General features: G+C 41.1%; 1 protein-coding gene across 7 annotated transcripts; it reads right to left on the bottom strand.

The window, feature by feature from the left end:
* Positions 1 to 205: 205 nt before the first annotated feature.
* Positions 206 to 27094, bottom strand: ALAS2 (5'-aminolevulinate synthase 2). Of its 7 annotated transcripts, none has more exons than XM_070291568.1 (12): positions 26106 to 26311; positions 25006 to 25037; positions 21196 to 21391; positions 20408 to 20530; positions 19463 to 19573; positions 16938 to 17160; positions 16199 to 16383; positions 13477 to 13656; positions 10789 to 10953; positions 9974 to 10242; positions 4645 to 4807; positions 206 to 488 (listed from the first exon to the last, which is right to left on the bottom strand). In XM_070291568.1, exons 3-12 carry the CDS (start codon positions 21374 to 21376, stop codon positions 325 to 327), a joined length of 1764 nt encoding a protein of 587 aa, XP_070147669.1. In that variant the 5' UTR covers positions 21377 to 21391; positions 25006 to 25037; positions 26106 to 26311; the 3' UTR covers positions 206 to 324. The 7 variants fall into 7 exon arrangements, with proteins under 7 accessions (XP_070147669.1, XP_070147667.1, XP_070147665.1 ...); XM_070291566.1 differs by having other exon boundaries at positions 26147 to 26311; XM_070291564.1 differs by lacking the exons at positions 25006 to 25037; positions 26106 to 26311 and adding an exon at positions 26964 to 27094.
* Between the last annotated feature and the right edge of the window lie 500 nt (positions 27095 to 27594).

The following is a 27594-nucleotide window of genomic DNA, read 5'->3' as shown; positions in this document are numbered from 1 at the left end:
AAATCTTCCAAGTGTCCTGGCTCTGTGCAACTCACTGTGTAGTTTTTGACCTCTCCCTCTCTCTGAGTCTCAGTTTCCCTCTCAGTAAAATGGGACGGTCAGATCAACAGGTGATCAGTGGTTTCCTCATGGCTCTGCCACTTGTCTGAGGGAGACAGGTATAATGCAATTATCTGTTCTCTGTCAAACAAAGAGCTACAAATGCTACACTTTGCTCTTTATTTTCAGACTCAAGTCAGCTAAAGGCACACAAAGCAGAGGACAGGAGGCAGCCCAGCTTCAAGTGAAGTGCAGGTGGAGTGGGGATCCAAAGCAGCTGGTTTCTTAGGCATAAGTGGTGACATACTGGGGCCCCATGTTCCCAAAGTAGGAACGTTCCCACTCACTCATGAGCTCGAAGTGTACAGGACGGCGGCAGAAATTGCAGGCAGCTATAGATATATCCTGGAGGGGGAGTCCCACCTCAGTCCAGGCTTCTAGCAGCTTCTCTGAAGGTGATGAGGGGAAGGAAGGGAAATAATTGGTTAGAGTATGTCTTAATTCCTGTGCCACATTACAGATGTGCCAAGATACTGATCCCCTCAACCCTTTGAGATATCTCAGAACTAGAAATAGCCTCATTAGTTTGCTCCTTTGTGTGATGTGAATATTACCATTTGTGTATGGGTGTTGTGATGTATAAAAGTTTGAGAAGCACTCATGTGACATAATTTGAAGCTGTACTGGCCTGGCCTGAACCACTCCCTAAGTACATGACATGGTGTAACTCAAGAAGTGAATCCATCTACTTGGAAACTCAGCCTGGTGAGGAAGATGACACTGACAGTAAACACACAGTGTCATCAGTATTGTGACCTGGGAGCCTGGGGCAGGGGCTTTTCCTAGAGGGAGTGGGGAGCCCAGAGGACAGCACCTGACCTCTCTGTCAGAAGTACCTCAGTTGTGTCCCAGGGCTCTGTCCCTGGCTCTTTTTTCATGCTTATTCCCTGTGTGATCTCATCTAGTTTCATGGCTTTAAACACCATGTATATGCTGGTGATTCTGAAATTTTCATATCTAGCCCAAAGCTCTTTCCTGAATTATAGACTTGTATATCCAATTGCCTTTCTGTGTCTTCACCTGGATATCTAATAGGCATCTGTAACTTAACATGAGCACAACTGAGCTATTGATCTCCCTACCCTCCACCAAGTCTACCTTACTTTTCAGCGTTAACCATCTCAGTTGATGGCAATTCCAGTTGCTCAGTACAAAAATATTTGAGCTATCCTTTATTTTTCTCTTTCTCTCCTATGACACATCCAGTCTATTAGCAAAAACCATTGGTTCTACCTTCAAAATCTGACACTTCTTACCACCAATGCTATCCTCAGGTCTGAGCCACCATTATTTGTTTTTCATTTTTTAATTCTGAAGATTTTTTTATTAAAAAGCAAATTCTTTGCTATGTGACATCCAATGGCTTGGAAATTTTAATCCCTTCTTTTGTCACCATTATTTCTTAACCTGAAATATCACAGTAGCCCCCTAATGGATCTCCCTGCTCCCACTCTTTCAGTCTATTCTCAACATAGAAGTCAGAGAAACTCTTGAAACCTGAATCAGATTCAGATATGTTACTCATCTGCTTAAATCCTTCAGAAGGCTTTCTATTTCAGAGTTCCCTGGTGGCTCAGACAGTAAAGTATCTGCCTACAATGTGGGAGACCCGGGTTTGATCCCTGGGTCAGGAAGATCCTCTGGAGAAGGAAATGGCAACCTGCTCCAGTACTCTTGCCTGGAAAAATCCCATGGACGGAGGAGCGTGGTAGGCTACAGTCCATGGGTTCGGAAAGAGTTGGACATGACTAAGCGACTTCACTTTTCTTTCACTTTCACAGTTAAAGCCATACCCCTTCCAGTGGCCTGCCATACCTTACACCGTCTGGTCCATATTGCTCCTCCTCAGTTTTCTCTCTCTTTTCCTCTTATTCACACCATTCCATCCATACTCATCTACTTACTGTTATTCAAATACAAGAGGAATACTGCTGTGCTAGGGTCTTACCTGTTTTAGGCTGTTCTTTCTGCCTGGGATGCTCTTCTCTTAGATTTCTTCCCAGCTGACTCCTTCACTTCCTTTATGTCTTTGCTCAAGTGTCACGTTGGTGGTCTCTATCCATAGCACTCTATTTAAGGCTGCAACCTTCCTCTCCAAGCTAGCCCCTGTACCCACCCCCAGCACTTTCAATCCCCTTTCTCCTGCTATATTTTTCCTCATAAATGCTTAGAATTACCATGCTATTTGATTTGCACTTATTTTTAAGTGTTCCTTTTTTATTATCTCCTACTAGTATGTAAGCTCCAGAAGGATAGAGATTTTGTGTCTGTTTTGTTTAGTACTGAATCCCCAGCACCTGGAGCAGTATCTAGCACACAGTAGGTACTCAATAACTATGTGTTGAAAGAATGAATGAAAGATGCCTGATCACATCTAGAAGATGAAAAGAGGTAAGTCAGAGTAAGAGATGAGGGAAGGCATTCCACTCATAAGGAAGCATCATTAACAAAATCCCAGAAGTAAGAGGCTAGAGCTAAGTGAGGGAACTGTAAGTCATTCAGAGTAGCTGAAGAAATAAAATGAATGTGGGGAAGAAGAGAAAGCATAGAGATCACCATGTTGAAGGCACTGAATGCTATGCCAAGGAGGTTTGACTATTCTCCAGGCCAGTGTCTCCAGTTTGGGGGCTATATATCTTATTAGTACAAAAGTTCTAATACCTACCTCCAATGTATGTATTTTTTATATATACTATGTACATATATCATTGTCAGTCTATATATTAGAGATCGGTATCAGTAATGCTTAATTTCATATTTTTTAAGACAAAACATAAATATACAATTCTAATAAATTGCCTTACCCTATGGATGATCTTGCATACCTCACCTTGGGAGACCACTGTTCTAGTCAAGACAGTAGGGAACTATGAAGAGGTTGAAACTAAGAAGCTATATGATCAGATTTTTAGAAAAATCCCTCTGATTGGTCAGTATGGATAAAGGATTAGAGAAAAGCAGGAAAATTAGTTAAGAAGAAATCACATTGACATGGATTTAAAAAGTAGCAATGGATAAATGAGATTTGAGAGAGATTGTAGAGAACATTTGCAAGATTTCATGATGGGTTGGCTATAACTTTGAAGGACTGACTGACTGGTGGAGTCATGGTGAATGCCTCTCATATTTCTTTCTTGCAAAAGCCCAGCATAAGTGGATACTTAGAGAACTGATAATACTGAAAGCTCTATAATTGAAGCCTAGTGCAAAGAAGGCTTAGCAAGAGGTCCAGAAGTCTAGATCATTAGCTCAGAGAGGTATGTGGTATGAGATCTAGTGGTATGAGCATGGAGGTAGAAACAGATTCTCCAGTTCAAACCTAGCAGATATATGACTTTGGACCAGTTACTATATATTTTGATACCTCAGTTTCTACATATATAAAATGGAAATGCTAATAATACCATCTCTACCCCATGAGGATTAGATGAGTATGTAAAGTATTTAGAACAGTTCTTGACACATGGTAAGTGCTTAATAAGTGTTGGCTAGCATTATTTGATGCTTTTAAATGAATGAATGAATGGCATCTACCTGTCTTGTTTTCCTAGTACTCTCATTCTGCCTATGCTCCAGACAAACAAAATGCTTAGCTAATGTATGCCCTCTGCTTTCCTATCTCTAGGTCTGTGCTTATCAAATTCCCTTGTTCTGAAATACCCTTCTTACACCATACCACAGGTACTTCAAGGTACAGCAGAAGGATTTCCTTACCTATGAAGCCTACTTAATTTCACTTTTCTTACCCTCTCTAGCCATAAGTGAACACTCTCCTTTTAGCTCCCAGAGTATTGGAGCTCACCACACTGGACCAGTACCACCCATGTTTATGTCTGTCTCCTTTGCTATGCCATCAACTACTTATGTGTCTTTCACCCAACAGACCTAGAATAAGAACCTGCTCTATGCTGGCCCTGTACCCAGAAGGAATCCAGTAAACTTTAGGTGAATTGGGCACCTTAAGGATAAAACCTAAGCTATTCAGCTCTACAAGCCTCCAAACTGTGTGTTGTCTTTGCAGATTCATAGGCAAACTCTCCCCTACCTTATTCCATTCTTACTTTCCTACATTCCAGTAATATCTGCTTGTTCTTGATATGTCCAAGCTTACTTCTCATTCTCTTCCTTGCGTTTCTCCATGCTCTTGCTTCTACTGGGAATATCTCTTCTGCATCCTCTTTCTTCTCTTGGTCCAATACCACACCCCTTTGCAAGACTCAGCTCAGGTTGTCACCTCCACTAAGAAAGCTGTTCTGAAGCCAGGCCCCTCTTCTGCTCCTAAAACTCCGTCATTCATTCTCTCTGTTGAACTTCAATCGCTCCTTGAAGTCATTGTTTGAGTCTGCTATGGTCTCCTCAACCAAACTGAAGCCCTATGAATATAGGAAGTGTTTCTCATTCGTGTATGACCCTAGTATAGGGTCTAGCACATAAGAGATGTTTCAGAAATGTATTTTTAAACTGAATGGCATCCATTGTTAACTTCTTAAGATAATGAGGCTGAAGGAAAGAAGAGTGCTGTAGACACTCATGTTGAGGACTTACCCACAAAGTCTTCCATCATCTGAGGGCTGTGGTGGGGGGAGGGTGCCAAGCGCAGCAGCTCCTCACCCCGGGGGACAGTTGGGTAGTTGATGGCCTGCACATAGATGCCATGCTTGGAGAGCAGGAGATCACAGATCCTGCTGTTCAGCAATGCATCACCCACCTGGACCCAGGAGAAAAGCTTGTCAGTATCTGCTCCCCTGGCCCCACTATTGCTAGCTCTATTAAGTAGGTGGAGGGAATCAGATCAAGGAACTCCACTGAACTTGGGGGCATATATTTTCATAAGCATCTTAGCCAGTGGCAGGTCTAGAATCTCTTATCAAGGAGTTGCTCGGTGGCAGCAATCTGACTTAAGATACATGCATCCCAATGTTCACAACAGCACTACTTACAATAGCCAAGACATGGAAACAATTCAAGTTCCTATCAACACACAATTGGCTTAAGAACATGTGGGGTGTGTATGTGTGTACACACACACATATACATATGTGCATACATACATAAAATTGAATATTAGCCACAAAGAAGTGAAATATTTTCATTTGTGGAAATATGGATGGACCTAGAGAATATTATACTAAGTGAAGTGAGTCAGAAAGAGAAAGACAGATATATCACTTATATGTGGAATCTTAAAAAATAATACAAATGAATCTATAACCAAAAAAACATACTCATAGAAAATAAACTTATGGATGCCTAAGGGGAAAGAGGGGCTTCCCAGGTGGCTCAGTGGTTAAGAATCTGCCTGCTAATACAGGAGACTTGGGTTTGATCACTGGGTTGGGAAGATTCCCTGGAGAAGGAAATAACAACCCACTCCAGTATTCTTGCCTGAGAAATCCCATGGATAGAGAAGTCTATGGCAGTCTATGGTCTATGGGGTTGCGAGAGTTGGTTAGACATGACTTTGTGACTAAAAAACAATGAGGTATAAGGGAGGGGTAAATTAAGAGTATGGGAATGATAGGGAACACAGCCCTGCCAATCAACAGAAAATTGGATTAAAGATTTACTGAGCATGGCCCTACCCATCAGAACATGACTCCATTTCCCCCTCAGTCAGTCTCTCCCATCAGGAAGCTTCCATAAGCCTCTTATACTTCTCCATCAGAGGGCAGACAGCATGAAAACCACAATCACAGAAAATTAACCAATCTGATCACATGAATCACAGGCTTGTCTAACTCAATGAAACCATGAGCCATGCTGTGTAGGGCCACCCAAGACGTACGGGTCGTTGTGGAGAGTTCTGACAAAACATGGTCCACTGGAGAAGGGAATGGCAAACCACTTCAGTATTCTTGCCTTGAAAACCCCATGAACAGTAGGAAAAGGCAAAAAAATAGGACACTGAGGGATGAACTTCCCAGGTTAGTAGGTGCCCAGTATGCTACTGGAGATCAGTGGAGAAACAACTCCAGAAAGAATGAAGAGATGGGGCCAAAGCGAAAACAACACCCAGTTGTGGATGTGACTGGTAACGGAAGTAAAGTCGAATGCTATAAACAACAATATTGCATAGGAACCTGGAATGTTAGGTTCATGAATCAAGGCAAATTGGAAGTGGTCATACAGGAGATGACAAGAGTGAACATCAACATTTTAGGAATCAGTGAACTAAAATGGACTGGAATGGGTGAATTTACCTCAGATGACCATTATATTTACTACTGTGGGCAAGAATCCCTTAGAAGAAATGGAGTAGCCATCATAGTCAACAAAAGAGCCCAAGATGCAGTACTTGGATGCAATCCCCAAAACAACAGAATGATCTCTGTTCATTTCCAATGCAAAGCATTCAATATCACAGTAATCCAAGTCTATGCCCCAACCAGTAATGCTGAAGAAGTTGAAGTTGAATGGTTCTATGAAGACCGCAAGACCTTCTAGAATGAACACCCAAAAAAAATGTCCTTTTCATTATAGGGGACTGGAATGCAAAAGTAGGAAGTCAAGAAACACCTGGAGTAACAGGAAAATTTGGCCTTGGAGGACAGAATGAAGCAGGGCAAAGGCTAATAGAGTTTGCCAAGAGAATGCACTGGTCATAGCAAACACCCTCTTCCAACAACACAAGAGAAGACTCTACACATGGACATCACCAGATGGTCAACAACAAAATCAGATTGATTATATTCTTTGCAGCCAAAGATGGAGAAGCTCTTTACAGTCAGCAAAAACCAGAAGACCAGAAGCTGACTGTGGCTCAGATCATGAACTCCTTATTGCCAAATTCAGACTTATATGGAAGAAAGTGGGGGAAAACCACTAGACCATTCAAGTATGACCTAAATCAAATCCCTTACAATTATACATTGGAGGTGAGAAATAGATTCAAGGAATTAGATCTGATAGACAGAGTGCCTGAAGAACTATGGATAGAGCTTCGTGACATTGTACAGGAGACAGAGATCAAGACCATCCCCAAGAAAAAGAAATTCAAACAGGCAAAATGGTTGTCTGAGGAGGCCTTACAAATAGCTGTGAAAAGAAGAGATGTGGAAGGCAAAGGAGAAAAGGAAAGATATACCCATTTGAATGAAGAGTTCCAAAGAATAGCAAAGAGAGATAAAAAAGCCTTCTTCAGTGATCAATGCAAAGAAATAGAGGAAAACAATAGAATGCGAAAGACTAGAGATCTCTTCAAGAAAATTAGAGTTATCAAAGGAATATTTCATGCAAAGATGGGCACAATAAAGGATAGAAATGGTATGGACCTAACAGAAGCAGAAGATATTAAGAAGAGGTGGTAAGAATACATAAGAGAACTGTACAAAAAAGATCCTCACAACTCAGATAATCACTTCACAACCCAGATCACTCTCCTGGAGCCAGACATCCTGGAATGTGAAGTCAAGTGGGCCTTAGGACGCATCACTATGAACAAAGCTAGTGGAGGTGATGGAATTCCAGTCGAGCTATTTCAAATTCTGAAAGATGATGCTGTGAAACTGCTGCACTCACTATGTCAGCAAATTTGGAAAACTCAGCAGTGGCTACAGGACTGGAAAAGGTCAGTTTTCATTCCAATCCCCCAAAAAAGCATTGCCAAATGCTCATACTACTGCACAATTGCACTTATCTCACACACTAAAAAAGTAATGCTCAAAATTCTCCAAGCTAGGCTTCAGCAATACGTGAACCATGAACTTAACAGATGTTCAAGCTGGATTTAGAAAAGGCAGAGGAACCAGAGATCAAATTGACAACATCTGTTGGATCATTGAAAAATTGAGACAGTTCCAGAAAAACATCTTCTTCTGCTTTATTGGTTACACCAAAGCCTTTGTGTGGATCACAACAAACTGTGGAAAATTCTTCAAGAGATGTGACAAGCAGATTACCTAACCTGCCTTCTGAGAAATCTGTATGCAGGTCAAGAAGCAACAATTAGAACTAGACATGGAATAACAGACTGGCTCCAAATCAGGAAAGGAGTAAGTCAAGGCTGTACAAATGCTGGGCTGGATGAAGAATAAGCTGGAATCAAGATTGCCAGGAGAAATATCAGTCACCTCAGATATGCAGATGGCACCACCTTATGGCAGAAAACAAAGTAAGAACTAAAAAGCTTCTTGATGAAAGAGGAGAGTGAAAAATTTGGCTTAAAGCTCAACATTCAGAAACTAAGATCTTAGCATCTGGTCCCATGACTTCATGGCAAGTAGATGGGGAAACAATGGAAACAGTGACAGACTTTAAAAATAAAGCCCCTAAAAAATAGGGGCTCCAAAATTGCTGCAGATGATGACTGCAGCCATGAAATTAAAAGATGTTTGCTCCTTGGAAGAAAAGCTGTGACCAAACTAGACAGCATGTTAAAAAGCAGAGAGATCACTTTGCCAATAAATAAATAAAGATCTGTCTTGTCAAAGCTTTGGTTTTTCCAATAGTCATGAATGAATGTGAGAGTTGGACAATAAAGAAAGCTGAGTGCCAAAGAATTAATGCTTTCAAACTGTGGTGTTGGGGAAGACTCTTGGAGTCCTTTGGACAGCAAGGAGATCTGACCAGGTCATCCTAGAGGAAATCAGTCCTGAATATTCATTGGAAGAACTGATGCTGAACTTGAAACTCCAATACTTTGGCCACCTGATGCAAAGAACTGAGTCATTTGAAAAGACTTTGATGCTGGGAAAGATTGAAAGTGGGAGGAGAAGCGGATGACAGAGGATGAGATGGTTGGATGGCATCACCACTCAATGGACATGAGTTTGAGTAAACTCCAGGAGTTGGTGATGGATAGGGAAGCCTAGTGTGCTGCAGTCCATGGAGTAGCAAAGAGTTGGACACTACTGAGTGACTGAACTGAACTGAACTGATGGGATTAACAGATAAAAGTTACTACCCATAAAATAGATAAGCAACAAGGATTTACTATATAATACAGTAAACTAAAGGGAAATAATCTGAAAAAAATATGTAGCTGAATCTCTTTGTTGTACACTTGAAACTAACACAATATTGTAAGTCAACTATATGCTGTGCTGTGCTTATTAGCTCAGTTTTGTCCAGTTCTTTGTGACCCTGTGGGCTGTAGCCCGCCAGGCTCCTCTGACTGTTGGGATTCTCCAGGCAACACTACTGGAGAGGGTTGCCATGCCCTCCTCCAGGGGATCTTCCCAATTCAGGGACTGAACCCAGGTCTCCCTCATTGCACCCAGATTCTTTACCATCTAAGCCACCAGAGAAGCCCAAGAATGCTGGAGTGGGTAGCTTATCCCTTCTCTAGGGGAACTTTCCAGACCCAGCAATTGAACTGGGGTCTCCTGCAGTGGAGGTAGCTTCTTTACTAGCTGAGCCACCAGAAAAGCCCCAAGTCAGCTATACTTCAATTTAAAAATTAAAGGGGGTAGAAGTGCTTCTAGGGAGTGCATAACAAAGTGCATAACATCTTTGTGCATAACAAAGGCATCATATAGGCTTCAAGATGTCTTGAAGCTGTTTGCAGAAGCATACTTAGCTAGTATGTTAATTTAGGGTAGTTCTGAGTAAGAAGATAAAACCACAAGTGACTTCTGGGGTGTTGTCACTGGGTTAATTAAACATATTTGCAAAAGTAGTCTTTCTAAGGAACTCTGAATTAGCCCAAGGAACAGTACAGTCTACTAAGCATGAGATAATAGCTAATGTTAAAAAAAAAAAAAAAAAGACTAGTTAATCCAGAATGAGTGATAATTTTCCAAAAGGGAAAGAAACTGATGATAAGAAGGTTGGTTAACAAGGAAACAGTTGACAGGAACAGGTTTCAGTTTGCTGGGTGCGGGAAGGCTCCCAGGAGAGATGGTGGAGAAGGCAATGGGCAATGTAGGACTCTCACCCGAATGGGGATGATGTGGCTGGGGCAAGGGATGACAGGAAGACCCCTGTCCATTAGTAGCTGACGCATGTGCTTGACATTGCGTTGGTGGGCCCTCCTAAGGGCTTGGCCCTCCTCTCCTTTAAGCAGTCGCACGGATTCCAGAGCCCCGGAGAGCACCATGGGAGGCAGTGAAGTGGTGAAGATGAAGCCAGCAGCATAGGAACGTACCATGTCCACCAAGTCACGGGTGCTGGCAATGTAGCCACCCACACAGCCAAAGGCTTTGCCTGGAGACAAGAAGGAGAATAAGGAGGTTATGCACAGATCCTATTATCAGCCCCCTGAGGAACAGGGTAATTCAAGGCGATACACTAGAAGCTGGAACTCCAGACTCCCTTATCATCTTTCTTGTCTGTGACAAGCAGACAGAGCTGATAGTTGTGCTGCTTTGAGGTAGGACTTGCAAGCCCTGCCATGTGTACTGACTAGATATGCAGGAGCTGGGTGGGGACCTTCAACTGGTTAGATCCAAAAGTAGAGCTAAATGGAGCTTGGAACTGGGGTGGGGAAGGAGTTTTGATCCACAACTCCACTCACTGAATTGAACTTGGTAATTTGGCCCAGCTCAGGGGTCTTCTCAAAAAATCCTCCCAGACTTTGTCAGCAATTTTGCAGTGGGATGGGAGTGGGAGGAGAGAATCCAAGTGTTCTATAGCCTGGGCCATAAATTCTACCCAAATAGCCTTTGCAACTTTGTGGAGGAAGAAGAAAAAGTTCTTTTAGGGACTTCCTCTCTGGATTGTATATAAGGGTAACCCAAGGGACTCGCTTACCAAGAGTTCCAGAGATGATGTCAATCTTGTGCATAACTCCATCACGCTCCCCAATCCCAGCACCCCGGGACCCATACAGTCCTACAGCATGAACTTCATCCACGAAGGTCAGAGCCCCATACTGGTGGGCCACATCACACAATTCCTCAAGGGGACAGATGGCACCTGAGCAAAGCCATGAATAGAGGTAGATCATAACCCTTCTCCAGCTCCATCTCCAGCATGGAATTTGTGGTACATAACAACTATAGGTTGGGAAAGGGGGAGGGTGTGCACCCTTAGTTGGGACTATGCCAGACTTCTTCATAAGTGTCAACTGAGTTCACCCTACTCCTACCCAAGTTGTGTGTGTGTGCATTTTCCCCAGCCTGTGATTAAGGGTTACTTTTCTGTCTTTCTGTTTTTACTTCATTCTGATAATATCTGTCCTCTTGCTTATGCTATTTGCCAGCCTCTCTCTGCCTTTTTCCCCCCTACAAGTCTGTGTATTTCCATCAAGTATTGGCACTAGCCTATATGATGCCTTTGTTTAAATAAATTAAAAAAATTCTCCTTTTGCTCCAGGTTAATGTTTTCAGATTTCACTCACCCTCTCTGCCAAGTGTCAGCTGTGTCAATATCGTTTTTTCACTGGTCTTCCATATTTCTGTGTTTATGACTTTTTGCCATTCTCTTTCTATGACTATTTCCAACTTTGTTTCTGTGTCTCTATTTTCTATCTCTGTCTTCGTTTTTCTCTCTCCTCTCCCCCCTTCCTCTGTGTCTTTGTTAGTATCTGTATCCCTCCTTCCCTCACTCACCTTCTTCTCTCACTTCTGTTCTCTCTTTCTTATTGTTTGTATCCCTTCATGTCTACCTTTCTGACTTTGGACTTTTTTCTCTGTATCTCTGTCTCTTTCTGAGGTTTTTTTTTTTTTTTTTTTGTGCCTCAGTCTTTTCGTCTCTGTGGGAAATATTTCTTTCTCATCCTGTCAATGTTGTTACCTGAGGGTACCCTCCCATAGACTCAGGCTCAATGTATTGAATGAAAGTGAATTAGAAGTAATCTGTATGTTCCTGTACATTTTCCATGCAGATTTACCATTTTCCCCTGTTATTCTATGCTGATAATTGTTTATAAGGTCTTCAAATGTCTGTGAATTTCATGCACAGATTTTGTGACCACTCTACATATACAAGAACCCATACATCTGTCATTCTCCATTCCTGGAAACTGATGGTGTAGGGAAGTGGAATACAACAAAAACTTCTTCATGTGGGAACAGGGACTCCAAGCTAGAGTTAAAGTTTGTGAGCAATTGGTGGGACAACAGGAGGGGAGAAAACCACAAGAGTTGGAGTCCAAGACTAAGAGGACAGTGTAATGGTTCAAGCATCATTTCAATGGGAGGAATTCAGCACTAAATTGACAGTTTCAGCAGGGTTTCCACCATTCACTAAATAAAGAACCATTCATTTGCAAATGTAAGGAAGTAGAATAGTCCCAACATTCATTATTTCTGGTTTTCACTACAGAAATAATGATTTAGAGTAGTCTCAGTGGTAGAAATACGATCATTGCTGGTTGTGGAAATTTGGACGAGGGCATGACAATAAGTTTTTATATATATTCACTCACTTAAATACTCTCAGCTACTCTATTAATTATCATCTCAAATTTTAAAGATAAGGCAATTGAGACACAGCAATTAAGAAACTTGTCCAAGCTAGTAAGTTGTAATGCTGAGATTTGAACATGGATAGTTTGGTTCAACAGCTTGTGCATCACCATTATTTGATGTGATGGCACTTATACTGGCTAAATCTGAGAGTACAGTGGACTCTCCTTTGTTTCACTTGGAAAAGTGACACATTGAAATGAATTGAGGATTTCTTCACTTTAATAAACCCAGAAGATTATGCCTAAAATAGACGATTTCTGCCTAAGAGGGACAACAATACAATGATTTGAGCATTGTTTCAGCTGGGGAAAGGAAAGAGGTAGGATGATCAAGGTGACTTATTTCTACTTAGATCATGATAAATAGAATGTGTTCCATCATCTCTTTCAAGCAGATATTTTACCTTGAGGAAAGCTGAAGTTCAGAGAGTTAAAGAGTTACCCAAGGTCACTGAGCTGGTAAGTGCTAGAGGTAGGATTTGAACCAAGATCTGACTTGAAAACCTGTTTTGATTCCAGTGCTACATATTGGACCCTAAAAAATCTCCCAGGTACTGATTTGTGAAAATTTATGCTGCAGGAACCAGACACTGGGATGATCTGCACATCATTTCTAATGGAAGGAGTATCATATGAAGAAATTGGACTCATACATTTTAGGGGTTCAGATACACACTTTGGCACCAGTTTACTGAACCAGCCAAGGTAACTTGGGTACTGTCTCTGCACTTTAGTTTCTTAACCTTTGAAATCAGTGTAATAGCTGTCTCCATCCTTTGGCATTTACTGTCTATGTGACCTTGGGCAAATCACTTCACTTCTTGGTATCTCAGTTTCCTCATATAAATAGAAATAATAATAGCACTTACATCAGAATTGTTGTGAAGATTAAGTGAAGTAATACATGTGAAATACTAATAATTTTGCTTGGTACATAATAAGCATTCTATAAATGTTAGCTATTTTCATTATCATCATAGTTTTTGTGAGACCAATGTTAGTAAACATACACTCACACATACGCTTACCATCCATGGAGTGAACAGTCTCAAAGGCCACAATTTTGGGTGTCTCAGGGTTGGACTTCTTTAGAAGTTTCTTCAGGTGGTCAGGGTCATTGTGCCTGAAGACAAACTTGGCAGCTCCACTATTGCGGATACCTTGGATCATGGAAGCATGGTTGCCTGCATCCGAGTAAATCTCGCACCCTGAAGAACCAGATGCATAGTGCTTAAGCTTCTATTCCAGTATTCACATTTCAACTTCAAGACTGACTTGGCAGGAGCAAAGAGCTAATCCTTTCCTCCATATGAAGCCTCTGCTCAGCTTCTCCCTTCTCCGGAAGCCTTTGTAACACCTCTTCCTCTCTTGGAAGAACTCTTCTGCCCTGAAATTCTGATCACTACACTCTTCTCTCCAGGCATTTTAACTCTGGCTTGGACTTTGATTCTCGGGGTGGAAGAAATTTAAACTTCCCAAGAATGCTCTAGAGTTTCCTGAGAACAGGGCTTACGTTCCTATTCCTAGACACCAAGATTAAGCCTTAGAAAGGAGTTTATCCCAGGGAATGTTTGTTAACTTGAACTGATGATATATTCTTCCTGATTTAGATGAAACCCCACCTTTTCCAGATAGTATACCTCTGCTCATTGTTACATGGAGATACTTAGACTTTCACAGTTTGAATCATAACCTCATTACAAGTCAGAGCTAGAAGGGCAATTGTTGACCATGGAATCTAGTCACTTTAATGTACAAGTGAGGAAGCTAAGTCTAAAGAAGGGGAGACTTTTGTCTAGGACCTGAGGAATCCAGGGCTTTTTCCTAGACAATGGTGGGGGAACAAGTAGAGGTGGGAAATTGGTGGATGGAATTGATTCCTGGGCCCCTAAACTTGCACTGACATCAAGGAACTGTGGCCTTATATTAGAGTAAGGGATCACTTCTACCTGTGGAAATCAGGCATGACTTCCCGGAGAACCTGCTGTGAAAGATAAGTAGACTGGAAGTTTCTTGGGAGCAGGGACCATAGCTTTTTGTCTTTCTGTTTCTGGTACCCAGATTAAGGATAAGTGTACAGGAGATGTTAAGCAAACCTTTTTTTAATGAATGGACTTAAAAAAAATAGAATTACTGAATTTTAAGTGAGTGAATGAAAATATGAATTAGTATATTATTGAATGAAAAAATGTGAGGAGAGGTGTCAACAGATGAGCTTGAAGAGGTAGGTAGAGGCCAGATTATTGAAGGCTTTAGAAGGCATGATAAAGAGAAGGGCAGTGGGGATCTATCAAAGGGTTTGGGGCAGAGGAATAACAAAGATGGGCTTTTATTTTTAAAATATCATCTGGTTCTCATGAAGAATATGTTGTAGGAAGGCAAAGGTGAAATCAGAAAAATGATTTTGGTCTTAGGATGTTGGCAGAGGAAATGAAAAGAAGTTGAATTCTAATGGTGGAAGGAGTTTACTGAAGACATTTCCAAAGATATTGGCTTGAGTTGGGGTTATGTGTGGTCTTGAAAAAAGTTTCTAAGAAGCAGTAGAGATGTTTATAGTGTGCTGAAATGTTTTCAAGAAGTGAGGAAATGGGTAGCAAGTGTGGAGACTTTTCTCAAGCAGTTTGCCTGTTATAAGGAGAGGACAGAATGGCAGTAACTAGAGAGTGAAGAGGAAAAAAAATTTTTTTGAGATGCAAGAGACTTAAACATGTTTAAAGAGCAGGAGAGGCTAAAGATACAGGAGAGAGAGAGGGAACTCATAGATCAAGATTCCTGATGAGGTAAAGGACACACAGAACACTGATGTAAGAATTAGTCAACAAGAAAAATGGCACCTCTTCTACTGTGACAGGAGATAAGGAATGAAAAGAAGCCATGTGAGAATGCTCATGAGTTTATAGGTAGTTTGAGGCAAGAAGTTGAGGACATTGCTGCCTAGAGTCTTCTGTTTTCTGTGTGGTAGGAGATGAAGTAATCTGCTGTGGGTGGAGGTGAGGTGGAGGTGTAAAAAAGCTGAAGAGAATAGGGTTTGGCAAAATTTCCTTGGAGACTTGGAGGGCTGACTATGGAAACAGGATTGCCAGAAAGCATAGAAGACAGTAGAGGTTGAGGACCATGAATTATTAGTGGCTCCCATCTAGGTAATTATGTAATACCAGTATTGACATAGAGAAGGTGGAGAGTTGCATTTATCTGGGATTGGGTTATGATGGAAGAATTGATAGGCATATGAGTTGAGGACATTACTGGTTAGAGGATGGGAGAGTGGGAAGATGGGATTCAGATGAGCTCTGGTGTACAAGTGAAGAGATTAGCTTTAGGCAGGAGAGAGAATGAAAAAGGGTAGATGAACAGTGAGATAAATTTGTGGGCTTAGTGGCTGTAAGCTAAAGGACCTCTTGTTTGGTGGCTTCTGTTTTATTTGTGTTGTAAGATGTGAGATTATTTGCTAAGATTGAAGGAGGTAGCCACAGGTTTTAGAAGGGGAAAGAAAGTTTGAAAAAGCTGATATAGGGATATAAAAGGACTATTTATAAGTGTTGAGTGCAATTGAGTTGGGAAATGATAAATTTATGATGTTACCCTTCAGTGAGGTTAGGATATAGTCATCCAGTGTTGAGGGTATGCAGGATGGGTAAGGACAAAGGGCATTGGGAGCAAGTGAACTCAGAAGACAGGGAAGGGCTGATGGAGACAGTAAGCCTGGATGCAGGATACTAGCCCTGAACAAAGTTTTGGCTCTGGGCTTACCTGGCAAAATCTTGGCCAAGGTGAAGAGAGTGGAGTCATTGGCCACAAAGCATGAAGAGAAGAGCAGGGCTGAGTCCTTCTGGTGCAGCTCAGCCAGCTCTTGCTCCAGCTCAACATGGAACTTACTGGTACCCGAGATGTTGCGGGTGCCACCAGCTCCAGCTCCATGGCGCTGCAGGATCTCTCTGGCCAGGAGAAAACAGGGGAAGAAAGGAGAAGAAACTCTTGTCAGATACTGAGAAACTGTAGATTTCTCTTCCTCGATAGGGGTCAATATTAACTTAGTGATTCTCTGAGTTGTGTCCTATATGACAAAGTAGAGGTTGGTATGGGGGCAATGAGGAGAAATGGACCTTCCCTCTTAGGCTGAAAGCACTCAGGGAGAGAAGGAGAAGCTAGATTGGTCTTGATTAGCTTGGAAGATCTTTTAGAGAAGGTTGCACACCATCTCTGGTAATACTCATTCTGTAGCCAGAGTAAGAACTCATGGAGGGTGCAACTTGTTTGATTTCTCATCCTATCCTTTGTAGCACTGGACACCAAAGAGTTTGGAAAACTAGGCTTGTTGACTTAGTTCCTGTCCAAGGATTAGATTTGTTGAAAGACCTTAAGACAAAAGGGATGTTGGGTGGAACCCAGGTTTCCACCATCAGTTCTGCCTTTTCCTTCTATGTGTGGCTTTGGCTCTTCTCTGGATATCCCCCTGTGGGCTCATCATGGCTCAGACCCTACTACTCACTGTGTGGCTTGCAAGACCCGAGGGTGCCGGCTCATGCCCAGGTAGTCATTACTGCACCATACAGACACATCCTTTGAGGTCACAGATGCCTCAAAGAAGTGTTCAGCAAAGGGGTATGCATCAGCCCAGCGATTCACAGTCTTGAAAACACGATAGGTGTGGTCCTGTTTCTTCTCCATGATTTTGTCCCTAAAAAACTGGTCATAACCAAAGACATGGTCTCCTGTGGGAGTAGAGATGGGGATGAAAAGGATTTATTTTAAATTACTTCCTGGCTAGTCCATATTTTATTTAATGCAATTGATTTGTAGTTCTCCAGTTCTCTTTCCATTTATTCATTTATTTGATCAGTCATTAACTTACTGGGTCACATTAATGCTCTACTATTTAACTCAACCATCCCTTTGCTTACTCACTGACTCATTCACTTGTTATACATTCACTCAGGCCTCCTACCCCTTGCATGGCCTCATCTCTTTTCCCAAGGTTAGTATGGCACCCTCCTCCCAGAAGTACCACCTCAAGTTTCAATGGGAAGAGTGTTGATGGGTCTAGTTCTAGCCATAGTTCTGCTACTTCCTATTTGCGTAATATTGGCAAGTCATGAATCCTCTTAGTCTTAATTTTCTTACCTATAAAATGGACTAATAATATCTTCATCACAGAATTATGACCATCTGATGACAAATAGAATGTAATATATCCAAGCCAATATCTGACACATAGTACTATTATTGTGACTATTGTAATATAGTAGTATAGTAGTAGTAGTAAGAATAATAATTTTAAATAATATTATTGTAGCCAACATTTAATAAGTGCCTATTACATGTAATACCCTCTCTTAGTAACTTTATAGATATTATTTCATTTATTCTTTATAATAATCCTATGTGGAAAGTTCTATTAGCATCTCCATTTTACAAATGAGGAAGAGTCTACTTCTTTAACCACTACAAAATGGAGCAACCTTATTTTTAGAATTGAAATATAATATATGCCACCAGGCTTGTTAAACTCCAGAACTCTATCCACGAGACAGAAATCATGATTGTTGCAGATGGTAACTAATATGGTAGGAGTGTACACTAGTAATGTCTGTGCTGTAGGGATGTTTGGAAATATGTACCAAGAGATTTTTAAATGCACATGCTGACATACCTAGGGAAATATTTGCAGCATGTTTAGCATAAAACTTGATATCCAGAATTTATGTTTTAGAAACTCTGAAAATTACTATGTAAAATTTTAACCCAATAGAAACGTGGGCAAAGAATATAACCAGACCATTCAACAAATGTAGTAAAAAGATGCTTAATCAGGGAAAGTCAACTGCAAAACAAGTTTTCACTCATCAAATTGACAAAGATTTAAAAGTTTGATACTATCAAGTGCTGGATAGTGTGTGAGAATATGGATTCTCTTTGATAATTAGTATACCACTTTGGAGGACCAATTGGCAATATTTATTAATATTGAAAATGTGTACACCTTCACATCCTGAGATTTCCACCTCTTGGTGTCTATTGTAGAGAAACATTTACCTATCTACATGAAGAGGTACATTCAAGGATGTTTGTTGCACCACTGTTTGTAAGAGAAAAAACTGGAAGCAACCCAATTGAGGAATAGCTAATTAGTTTCTAGTATAGCCATATATAGTCTAAGAATACTATATGTTATCTTTGTGGAGATATGTTATCCTATGTGGAAAGTTCTATTAGCAATCTATTACATTTATATGTATATAAAACCAACATACAATATAAAGTGGAAGAATACACACAAAAAATTGGTATAATTACATGAAGATGCTTGGTGGATTAAATGATGTTGCATTCATACTACAGGACACATTTCAATCATTTATAATTATTATTCAGCTCTATGTTTAGGGACATGGAATAATGCTCATGACATATTGTTAAATGAACAAAGAACAACAGTAAACTCAAGGTGGAATGAGATCACATTTCTAATAAAAACATGTATGTGCAGGGAAGTGTAGTTTTGTACGTGTGTGTTTAGTCACAGGAAAATATCTGGAAAAAATAAGAAAATTAATGGTGGATGGTGGAGCTCTGATTTAAATTTCCCTCTTTATATTCATTTTGTATTTGGAAAATAAAACAAATTCTGTCATGAAAAATTATTATAAACACACACAAGACAAGGGGAAGAGTTCTCTGTGAAGGATGAGTGTTTCTGAGGGAAGCATGGAGAAAAAAATGATAGAAATACATCTAATATTTAATGAAGCTTCATAACAAGTTAGAGGCACTTCTGTAAGTGTAATTTTATTTTCTTCCTGTAATAACTTGTTAAGGTATTGAAATCTCACTTCAAGGAAATGACTTACTTTCCAAAGCTTGCAGATCCAGCAAGTGCCAGCATTAAAATTTAAACTCAGACTCCCTTGGGCTCTAAAGTGATTCTTTGCCATTTCCTCTGCTGTGTCAGTGCACAGCATTTCAGCATTCCTTCCATATTCCTACCCCCTTTTACTTCCATCTCAGGAAACTCACCAGCCATGTTGTTCTGAATCAGGTGTGTGACCTTCTCTGAATTTTTCTCTGGCTCTTGGGGACTGGAGAATGGCTTCCTCAGGCTGGTTGAGGCCAGAGAGATGGGCACGTCTGAGAGGGAGTATGGGATCCATTGGCCATGAAAAGAGGGAGGGGAGGGAAAAAAAAGCATGTGCTGTCCTCTTTAAACTCAATACAACATATATAAATTCAAGGTTAGGAAGTAGAGAAGCCTTGTACAGAGAGAAGAAATATTCTGAAAAGTAAGCTTTTTCTCATCTCCCCAAGTGGAGACTTATATGTCATGAAACCATCCGTAAGGTGAATTATACTTTTCTTCACTAGGACTTTCCCTTGGGTGAGATAACTGGAACAGCAATGCTGAGTCTTGCACTTGAAAGGTAAATGCAGGATAGTGTCCCTTACTCTTCTTTTCTGAAAGTCATTAGAATTCAATTTTGAAAATTTTACTCTTAATTATATCCCACAAAGTTCTGTGAAAGATGTTGACAGTATAGCCAACTCTCAAGTGTGATTATCTTAAATGTTTTGCACCAATTGAATTGACCTGACCTCAATACTCATCTAAAGAATGCACCTACTTCCAAAACTTACTCTTTCATGCAAATCCAGATTGTTATAGGGTAGTGTTGCTTATATGTGGGAGCCCAGTCTGTTGGAATCCATTTAGTCACTTGGGAGAGAGCAGGCAGAAGCTCATTTTAGACTAATAGCTAAAAGTTATAGAAGCATGCATATGTGTTGGGGAGGGTGAATTTCAGTGCACAGTTTAAGCTATTGCCTACCGTGGTTCTCCTAGAAAAGACTAGACTTCCATCATGGAATGTGTACCAGTTGCCTTTGGATTAGCCTAGCTCAGGACCATGATAAAATGAAATCAAGCAATAAGTGTAGATGTTAGATGAGGTAGAACTTAACTCCAACCTGTCTTGAAAGTCTTCACATCTTCCTGGACTTCTGGGGCTGCTTTTTGCACAATTTTACTCTTTCCATCCTGGAGTTCCAACAGCATGAAGGGACAGTGGCTCTTGGCCCAAGATGGAGAATCTATGCAAAGAGAGTAAGTGGTAGTGAATTTCTAGCTATAAGTTTCTAGCTGTAAATTTAATAATGGTCACTGAGATGTTCTATAACTAAAAGCTCTATCTCAGGCTATGGTAGAGACACAAAGATGGATGTATCTTGTCCCTGTGCTAAGGGAGTTCCTAAGTTGTTGGGAATGGCACATACTGAAGACACATTATGAACAGTGTTGGGATGGGAAGGAAGACATGGGCTAGAAGAGGGAAGGGACATGACCCAGAATTGGAATTGGACAGGCTGGAAGTCTAGGCAGGCTTCACAGAAGAGATGGTGTCCAAGTTAAGTGTTACATGAGAAGTTTGAGATGCTCTGGAAAAGATAATGGGACAGAGTCATTTGACAGGAGCAAAGACATAGAAACTTAAAACGATAGTTAATCCAGACAATTTTAAGTAGTTTCAGCATGACTGGAGTATATAGAATGTGAGGGGCAAGAGAATGAGACTCTTTTTAGAGATACTGACGTAAGTCAGAAGTGAGGTGTATTTTTAGGCCAGTTTATTCTTCATTGACACTTTTCACATGAACCCTCCCAGTTATTAGGTAACAATGACCAGTATGACTTGGAGTTTTATCTCTAAGACCCAGACATTCCCCCCCCCCCCCATTTGTCAGCAGTGACTTCTTACCCCCTCCAGCCTTGGTTGCTTTAAGGTGGATTTGAGAAAAACTTGGTCCTTGGGTGGCCAGAATGGGACAACGTCCAATACCAAACAGGAACTGGTGAGTCTTAATCATCTTGCCCAGGAGGCCTGTGGGGCTCCGGATAAGCACTGGGCAACGCTGTAGCAACATGGCTGCTGTCACCATCTTGAGCCTGAAGTTCTGCATAAGATATGGAAGAGATGAGATTCCACTATGAAGTCCTGGCCAAAAGTCAAGCGTCATTCTTATGTTTGATACTTTGCCTTTAGCTTCTCACCTGATGTTTGCTCCCCTCCCCAGAAATGCCTTTACTGTTATTTCAGAGTAAGAAATTTCCCAATCTTAAAATGTACCAAAGGGGCATCTGAGAGGAAGAAACAAGAAACTGATCATTAGATCAAAGAGGTAAAGAAATGAGTTCCCACTGGAGATGAGAAAGCCTGAATTCTGATTGTTTTAGACTTGACTACTGACCTACTCTGTGATGGTAAGGATCATTGAAGTATGTTCTGTGTGGCAGGATAAGAGTTGACAACCTACCAACCCTTTGATCAACACTTAAGGCTAAGACTCATTCTAAGAATATTGGCCTCAGCTAAATGAAGATTCAACCTGCTAATGTAGACAGATGCCATTGACCAGGGCTCCTGAAGCTTGGCTAGGGGTCTTTCCTGAGCAGGCCCAGCCAGAGAGACAAGCTTGAGGCCACAGGTACCAATTTAAGTAGATTCAGGAAAATAGAATGAAAGGGTACATGTCCCACCAGACTGGGAAAAGCACAAATAGAGATGTAGATGAAAACAAGCCAAGCCCCAAGGGATCTGGGAAACATCTATTTGTGAATGAAAGAGGCAGAGGCTAAAACAGATATTCATTGAATATTTTATTCAAATTTATTCAATAAATATTTATTGAATTTAAATAAGTATTTATTGAGTTTATTGAATGTTTATTCAATAAATGTTTATTGAATTTGGGAGTAAATTAATGAATGAGCAGGAACTCAGAGGGAAAAGAATATGGAAAGAGTCATAAGAAATGAAAAATTAAGAAAGATAAAAGGTGGAAAGTAATAGAAAACAAAGTGCAATGGTAGTGATGGAGTTAGAACAATAGAAATTGCAGGAGAGAGAAAGATCAAAGTCAGAAGGAAAGGGGACAAGTAGAGATAAGAACAGGAAGAAGATAACTGATCAAAAAAACAGAGGACAAGAGGATGATGGAAAATAAAGGAGGCAGGGAAAGAGACTGAGATGAGACAAAGAGAATGAAAGAGAAGACAAAAGAGAGGAGAGGAAAAGGGTAGAGGAGAGGGATTGAGTAACAGCAGAAGAAGAGTTAGAAACAGATAGAAGGACAAAAAAGGGATATGAGGCAAAAATCAAGAAGCATGCAGAAATATACAAAGACTCAGAAAACTGAGAGCAGGAGAGGAGAGAATCCAGCAGGGACAGAGTCAGTCAGCACAAAGGTAAAGGAGAAATTCTATCAGAGACTGTGGAGATGGAGAAGAACAAAGAATGGTTAGAGGAAGAGGAATTGGCCCTCCCTACTGAGAGAAATGAGAGTGAGACTGAGTGACAGGGTGAAGGGAGTAGAGACAAGATCAAAGGATAGAGACAGAGAGGTGGCTAAGGTGGGTTGGGGGTTGGGATGAGGGAGGAATGAGAGATATGAAAAGAAGCTACAGATAGCAAAAGGGAGAAGTAGATTATATGTATCTATATGTAAACCTAATGGTGAAAAATGTTGATAACATTAAGTAGAAGAAAGAAACATTTTACAAAGTGCTAACGGGCAGGTTTTAGGATCTATCATCTACACGATATAAAGGTTATACTGTTTAGATCTTACATCATGTTTTTAATTGGTTGTGACTTGTAATCTAATAGTTCAATAAAAACAGAAGTGAGATAATTGCAAAAAAAAAAAAAAAGAAAGAAAGAAAGAAAGAAAGAAAAGTACAGCATCCAGCATCAGAGAGTGAGCCAAAATATGGGACTGGATAATGGGGGAAAGATGGAGGAATGTTTGAAGACTAAGGGCCTGCCACCACCAGGAGAGCTACTGAGTAGAACCCAACAACACCTCTACTATTTAAGGCCTTATATTGTGAGGGACAAGTGAACAGGAGAAGCTCATGCCATGTTGTTATATGGCAATATCCTTCATCTCTTACTGAGCAATACCCCTCCCTTCTAGATCTCACAGAGCAAACGCCCTCCTCCTAACTCACAAAACAACCTCTTTCCCTTGTTCAGTTGCAGAGTATCCTCCCTCCAACTCTCACAGGCTGTCATAAGAGCATAGGTTGGTGTATGGAGTAGAGTATATGGATATTGAAATTGGGAAAAGGCCAAGTGGTATTGAAAAGACTAAATGAAACTCACGTTAAGATTTTGGGAAAATTTCCAAAAGAAAATGTTAGCTTTTCTTATTTCAGTTCCAGCTCTCTAACTCCTTGTTAGACATACTTGGAAAGTTACTTCCCCTCTTTGGGTCTCAGCTTTTATCAGTAGTCAAATTTAAGATATTTATGTCTACCTCATATGGTAGGTAATGAATTGAATTTGATGCCTCCCTCATATCTGGATATGTGAGTTTCCCATCTCCTGCCTGCCTGCAAAGGCTAAAGTGCTTGGGGCTGAGCCTGCAGACCACAGATAAGGCTTTCAGAGTTTATCACATTTTGGGTCTGACCACTCCCCAGGCTGAGACTAGGGTGTGGGGGAGAAAAGGAGTTCCTTTCTAGAATCATGTCTGTGCATCTGGATGGGGCTGCCCTGGCTACTGGTGGTAAGGGGGTTGAATGGCCAAGGGAGAGGCAGGCAAAAGAGATGATCAGGTCCCAGGCTCCTGCAAATTCCTTTCGCCAACATTAACGACAATAATGACCACTTTGGGGTATGTAATGTGAAGAAAATACCCCAATATTGAAAGCAAAGTCCAGTCTTGCCTTGGGATGATGGTGAATCCCACCCCCAGAATAAAAGCAGAAGTTCACTACACACATCACTTCTAACAGGCTTTTAGCCATGATATATACTCAAGACCTGGGAAATACAGGCTACTTCTTGGAATTTGTTGGATTATCAAGCTCTTTCAAGCTTCAGTTCCAGTTTCTTTGTTCTGATACTCCTTTCCTATAATTTGTCCTGTCTCACTCTGCCTGACCATCTTTATGACCCATAATCTTGTAGTGTAGTTACCTTGGGCTCTGTTTCCTTTCTATCTTACTACCTATCCTGGGATTGGGGTGAGTAAAATTGAATCAAAGAAGTATTTTAGGCAATTAAGTATTTTAGTATTAAGAGCACAGCCTGCTAGACTACTTGCATTTGAATCCTTGCTGTACTACTCACTAGCCCTGGGGTATTAGAAAAGTCATGCTTAAGCTCTACATCTTATAACTTTAAAATATAGATAATAACAAGAATACTCAAATTCACAGGGATGTTGTAAAGATGCAGTAAAATAATCTATATAAATTATATAGAAGAGTACCTATCCAACAGTAAATACTGAAAAAGTGTCATCTATTTTTTTTTTTTGCAGGTATGGTTAAGGGTTTATTGGTGATCAGGCTGGGCAGGCCCACGCTGGGAGAGCAAGGCCTGCACACCAGCACACCAGGCTAGTCCTGGCCTTCAGGGCAGTGCTGGGGGCTCAAGCCTGAGCTCTCCAAGCCAGGGGTCTGGTCAGGCTACTCACAGCAGGAAGAAAAAAAAACATGAAAAGGAAGGATGGTCTGGTTGGCTTTACAGCAGAAATGATAACATCAGGGGGTGACTTACTTCACTGAAGAAGATCCTAGATTCCACATTTTCTGTATAGGGAAAGGGAAGGTATAGCCAAGGGAATTAACATCATAAATATACCAGACCAGGTCTGGAAAGCTGGCTCTTGTCTCAATCCTGATTCTTATCCTTTTTCTATTACAATTTACTATATGAAATTGAACCCTGCACTTTTCTTCTCTGGGCCTCAGTTTCTCCACAGACATTGGACTAGATAAATCCATAGATTCCATCTGATTCTAACAGTCAAACACTCTCAGAGTTCTCACTGTGTCAGACCCCTTTGTAAGTGCTTCACATACGTTGACTTATTTAATCCTCATGACAATCCTGTCAGGTATAAACCAATATCAACTTTATTTCAAAGGTGAGGAACTGAGGCCCCAAAAGATTAAGTAACCTGTCCATGTCATAGAGCTACTAAGTAGTAGAACCAGGATTTGAACCTAGTCAATCTAGTTCCAGGGGCTTCCCAGGTGGTTCAGTGGTAAAGAATCTGCCTGCTAATGCAGGAGATGCAAGAGATGTGGGTTTGATCCCTGGGTTGGGAAAATCCCATGGAGAAGGAAATGGAAATGAATTCCAGTTTTTCTTGCCTGGAAAATTCCATGGACAGAGGAGCCTGGTGGGGTACTCTATGCAATCACAAAAAGCTGGACATGACTGAGCATGTGCGTGCACACACACACACACACACACAGAGTCTGGTTCCAGAGCCTACTAACTTAACCACTATGGATCTATGATTCAAATATTACCACATATTTTCCTGACTGAGAGCCTGACTCCACACATTAATCCACTCTCCTATTAATCCAGGTCCCTTTCCAGGACGTTTGATTTTGAGCTGTAACCAATGCCTTTATCATAGGAACAGATTTCTAACTGAAGTGGAATTCAGACACTGATGAACATTCATTCATTCATTCCATCATTTAACAACTTTGCTGGGGTCTCTTAGAACAATGCTTTCACTCAAAGTGATAATGGTGAAATTTTGGCCTAAGTTATACAGCATTACTAGATTTTTCCTACACAGTAAAATCCTCTCTTGTGTCAGCAGCCAATGTACAGTACCAGAGATCAGAAGGACTAACCATAACTCTACCCCAGCAGAGAGCCAGAAACCATTCATTACTGTTTTCCTTGACACTTCTGTCCCCTTTACAGCCTGCTTTGAAAGAATCAGTTAAGTCTGGAAAGGATATGGTCACTTTTCTTCAAGAATTGGAAGCATCAGGCTTTAATTTCCTTCCTAGCACCCTCTCCCCATCACAGAAGAAGCATTGAGAATTTTAGATTCCTGGAATCAAAATAGGAAATTCTTAGAAACAGAAAAATTTAGAAGACCACAAAATCAAACTTAGATGAGGTTGTGGAAATCATAGGGCAACCTCTCTTTTACAAAGAGTGAATGATTTGCCTCACAGTGAATTAAGGTGAGAAAACAAATCTATTGACTTTCAGCACAGGGCCCTTTTAGTGACACAGAATTCCTCTCCCGCCATCTCCCTTTATTTCTGGTAATTATTCATCTCTCAGTTCCTTCAAATCTCTCCCTTCAATGCATTATTCCCATCACACCACATTAACTCTGTTTTCTCTCCCTACCTCTCACCCTCTAAACTTTGATCCATTGGGCTCTGCTGTCTGCCAAGCAAGAAGGAGCCAGAGTAAAGGGAAAATAAGAGAAAACTAAAGTGTCAGAGAGTGACGAAGTAAAGTGAGTGATCTTGTAAACTAACAAAGAAGAAGAAACAAGAGGAAAAAAAGACAAAGGGAAGCTGAAAACAGGGAAAGACAGGAAGAGACATCGGGTGCGGGAAAGAAAATGACAGAGGGATAGGTTGTAAGAAACAAACCCAGATCTAGTCAGGTCAGAAAGTCAGCCTATACAGCCATGAGGTGGGCAAGCAAACCAAGAAAGAAGGCACCACGCTGAAAGCAACACTTACCTGTTGCCCTGCACTGAGGACGAACGAACGACAGGTTGGGCTCTGTGAGTCAAGACATGGTATTTATCCCTTCTCCCTTGGCTCAGCTCCACCCACCCCGCCTTCTGCTGGCCTGGCCCTGCATTGGCCCCAAAGGTATCTCAGGCCCTTGTTAGAGATAAAACTCAATGTAGTCCCCTCTTGCCTCCCCCCTCACCCAGTACCAGCTATTCCCTCTTTATTTTCTTTCTCTTCTCCCTCTGGAGTAGTAAAATGAGTTTGCTGGCTTTGGAATTAAACCGTCCCTATTCGGAGAAGACAATGGCACCCCACTCCAGTACTCTTGCCTGGAAAATCCCATGGATAAAGGAGCCTGGGAGGCTGCAGTCCATGGGGTCGCTAAGAGTCGGACACGACTGAGTGACTTCACTTTCACTTTGCACTTTCATGCATTGGAGAAGGCAGTGCAACCCACTCCAGTGTTCTTGCCTGGAGAATCCCAGGAACGGGGGAGCCTGGTGGGCTGCTGTCTATGGGGTGGCACAGAGTCGAACACGACTGAAGTGACTTAGCAGCAGCATATGGCTAGGGCACCTTGAGCAAAACCATCCCTCTGACCCTTGATTTCCTCAACTATTAAAGGAGGGCAATA

This window comes from Ovis canadensis, chromosome X, assembly GCF_042477335.2.
Source record: "Ovis canadensis isolate MfBH-ARS-UI-01 breed Bighorn chromosome X, ARS-UI_OviCan_v2, whole genome shotgun sequence".
In the NCBI taxonomy this organism is placed as follows: Eukaryota; Metazoa; Chordata; class Mammalia; order Artiodactyla; family Bovidae; genus Ovis; species Ovis canadensis.
The sequence above is the reverse complement of the archived record's forward strand: the minus strand, read 5'-3'. Positions and strand labels throughout refer to the sequence as shown.